Source organism: Prunus dulcis, chromosome 1, assembly GCF_902201215.1.
Source record: "Prunus dulcis chromosome 1, ALMONDv2, whole genome shotgun sequence".
NCBI classification, from domain to species: Eukaryota; Viridiplantae; Streptophyta; class Magnoliopsida; order Rosales; family Rosaceae; genus Prunus; species Prunus dulcis.
This window is the reverse complement of record NC_047650.1, coordinates 23,573,621-23,577,579: the sequence shown is the minus strand read 5'-3', so window position 1 is coordinate 23,577,579 and position 3,959 is coordinate 23,573,621. Positions and strand designations below refer to the sequence as shown.

The window sequence follows — 3,959 nt, the reverse complement described above, 5'->3', positions numbered from 1 at the left end:
GGTAGCCACGCAGATTATTTTGTAGTAATTAATTCCGAAGGCCTTGGATTCAAAGTAAAAAAGAAAACCAACCATCTCAGCTATATGCATAAAAGGAACAGAAGCTACCATATGCATAATGCATGCATCTGTACTTTGCTATATATCATTATACAAAGACTCAGATAGTACATATGAATGTCCTTCTCTCATTTAACTTTTGTAGTTATAATCTTAAATTAAACTAGTGGTAATGATGGTTTGCTGCCTCAGTCAAATTTGGCTTTCTCTTGTGGATTGATAAAATATTGAGATTAGTTTGGAGATTAGTCCAGAAGGGAAGCAAAGATGGAGTGGATTGGAAATAGGGTTTTCTTTTTGGGAAGGTTGCTTGTGGTAGGGGCCACCATTTTATGATCCTATGTCAAGCTATCAACCCTTACAGGGGATAAATGAAATGGAATTAGATAAAATCAATCAATCAAACCAACCCACCATATGTATATATATATATAATCAAATCCAATTATATCTTCTTCCCTCCCTCATGGCCTCATTTTATTCCACATGTTAAGATATTGAAAATGGTTGATGACAGCATGCCTAGTTGGAATTCTTCTCCTAAAAGCAGGAAAAAGCAATTGGGAAATTTGGAATGAGAGAGAGAGAGTGGGAATTTGATGAGCATGAGAGAGATTTATTGGTGGAAGAAGTCCACCACCACATACAAAATCCAAGGAAAGACAATGGAATAACAACACAATCTAATAGTTTCTACAATGTGTAACCCAAAGCTACAAAATGTGGGGTCCAACCAGAACAACTGTCCATCCCAAATTGACAAATTTGGGTGCTTTTCTCTTGTTCATACAATAATATTAGATGATGACTTGATTCACCTGAAAACATATGCTTTTGGGTATATTAAAATATTAGGCTTTGCCCTGCTCTCAGAAGATATGCCCAGATCTCATTGAAGACCCTTATTAGTATATATGCTTACATCATTGCCCACTTCTCATATTCCTTTGTTTAGCAACTACTCTGCCTTACTATAACTGCATTTATATTTGTTCTTCTCACAACAAGCATATGGTCAAGCTAAACACATATTTAAATTGTGGTTTAATTGTGGGGGTTTAAGATAATCATCCTAATTAGTATTACCAAGAAGCTTCATTAGTTCAAGTGCTGATTAATCACAAACCTACGCATCTCATCTCAGAATTTAATATTAAAACATTATTGATTTTCTGTAGTGGTGGATGGGACTCGGCACCAACACCTGTAAATTGTATACTTAATTATTTCATATATTTTAAGGCTTTCTTGGTAGATGACAACACATGAATCCACTGAGTCACACAGTTTCGTTGTAACATAATCTAAAGTTATGCAGTGAAAGATTTGTTGCTATTTGCAAAGTTCATCCCTTGTTTCCTTCTCCCCTTTTAAAAAATTCCCATCTTTCTTTGACTTTTGTTTATTTGCAGTTAATTTATGTACGCAGCTGTAACTTTACTTTAGTTTTTCATCATCTCTTTAACTAAGCATGGAATATATAATGTTTTTTATATGGCTCAAGTGGCATTATAATTGCTTGTTTATCCCTATATTATTCTAAACAAAGTGCTTAAGTATATACAATTAATTTAACCTTAGATTAATGGTTTTGTTCCTTGACAATGGAAACGTACAGTCTGAATCCTTTATGATGATGCTCAAGTTTTCTTTCAACGTGTATCTAATCTAATCTACTACATCTTACTTAATATGAAAAGGGGGTTTTTTTTTAATTTTAAAAAAAATTAAAAAGAAAAAAAAAACTCCCAATAATATCGCATGAGACGGCTTCTCTGTTGATCTGACTTTTCTTTTCTGTCTTTTTTATTGGCGCTTGGTATGCTTATGCCATTCACCAATATAAAAATCCCAAAACAAATTGAGATGCAATGCATCGTTGGAAGCCATAGAGTTTACTATAAAAGGAAGAGAAGCCAAACAACTAATTTGTGTGCAAACCAGACCAATCTTTCAATTCCCTTTTACTCTTTCCCACATTACAAAAACTTAGAGATATGGAAAAGGGTCATGATCAGGATCTTGACCAAAACCATGCCCATTCTGCTGGATCTTGCGTTGAGAAGAAGCTCAGGCTTTTTGGGTTTGAGCTGAGCCCAAGCAAGAATGAGGACAGCTCCATCAAAGGCTTTGCAGAAGGAGATGAGAGTGTAAATTCATCGAACTCCATTTCGTATGGAAGGGAGGTTCATATGAACAAACCTGCCAGCAATGAGAAAAGCTCAACCAGTGAAGCAGATGAAAAGAAGTTTGAGTGCCAATATTGCTTCAAGGAATTTGCAAACTCACAGGCATTGGGAGGTCATCAGAATGCGCACAAGAAGGAGAGGATGAAGAAGAAGAGGCTTCAGCTTCAAGCCAGGAAGGCCAGCATCAACTATTACCTCCAGCCTTTCCAAACCAACAACCTTGGCAATGGCCTTGCTTTTCACCATGGCTCTTCACCATCTTCGTGGTTTTATGACCCTTCCTCATATGTTATAAACCCAGATCAGTTTACACTCCATGAAGAATCCCAGATCAGTTTCAACCCGTTTGATCAAAATGGATCAAGTGGGTCCCAGGTATCCAATTGGTATGCTCTGCCACCTCAGTTCTCTTCCCAAACAGATGAACAAGATGCATCTAATAACAAGTTCACTTTAACACAAACAGACAGATCAGGAGAAAGCAGGCCTGTCGTCTTTAAGCCTTCCCCTTTATCTGCTTCAACTCAAAGCTGTAAACCTTTGGATCTTCAGTTAGGCCTAGGCTTGCCATCAAAGATACGAAGATCCTCTAGAAGTGAAGTTTAACTGGATCCAGTAAACACTGCAAATTCTTCTCCAGTAGTTTAAGAATTTTTTTTTCCATATTCCAAAATCAAAAAGAAAAAAAAGAAAAAACAAGAAGAAACTGAATCACATTATATTGTGTTATAGGTAGAAACAGATTTATATGCTTTGTTATATATAGTAGCAGATCAGGCAGATAGTCAAACAGAAATGCTAGATCAAATACCTTTAAATGTGAGGAGCACTATTTTGGCTGCAAAGCCAGGGATTTGATGTCGTTTGCTGACAATTATTGTTTGTATTGTAGGCTAACTGAGGATTGCGCATTATTGCAACATAGATTTCAGGGTTTTTCTTATTATCTTTGTACATATGACATGCTCCTTTGAATGATAATTACAAAATTCCAAAGCCCAGCCAAAGCTTTTGGAAATCAGTGAGGGTGGGTGGGAAATAAGTTATGATTAGGCTAGATCAAGAGCTCGATTTCCCTTATTTCTGTAATTGAACAATTACAAGTTTCAAAATGAAGATAAATTGAATATTATGTTGCATAGGGGTTGAGTAAGGTTATCATATTCATGAACCTCATTTCTCTAATACAAATAGGTCACATGATTCAAATAGTATGTTCTACAAGTAGGTTTTTTTGGTTGTTGCCAAAATTAGGAGGGGGAGAAACTAACACATACGGATATGAGGATTTGAACTCACGACCACATCAAAAGTCTAGGCCAATCCAACTAACACCCTATTGATGTTTTGTTGATAATTGTTTAATGAACAGTTTTCGCACCACTTATAATGTTTCGAATGTAAATTTCTTTCTTCCTTTTAAAGTAGATTTATATTAGTTTTGACCTCTTCCAGCAGAATCATTAGTATTCTAGAACAGGATCTTAAATTTTGGTCATAGAACATGGATGTTAAAATATATAAAGAATACTATTAGTCGACTAATTAGTTAACAATAAATATGTATCAGTTGTTAACAGAGGTGTTTGTTTGTTTGAATAACCTGTAATTAATAATAGAATACTTGTTTGAATTATTCTTCTCACTCAAATCAGGGTGGTGGCTTTTTTTAGTGACAAACAAAAGGCTTTGATTCGATGGCTTTTCTAT

General features: G+C 35.4%; 1 protein-coding gene across 1 annotated transcript; it reads left to right on the top strand.

Annotated features, from left to right (window-relative positions):
* The first annotated feature begins 2,013 nt into the window (after positions 1 to 2,013).
* LOC117615627 (zinc finger protein 5) lies at positions 2,014 to 3,130 on the top strand. Its single transcript, XM_034344737.1, has one exon. It carries the CDS (start codon positions 2,058 to 2,060, stop codon positions 2,853 to 2,855), a length of 798 nt encoding a protein of 265 aa, XP_034200628.1. The 5' UTR covers positions 2,014 to 2,057; the 3' UTR covers positions 2,856 to 3,130.
* Positions 3,131 to 3,959: the final 829 nt, after the last annotated feature.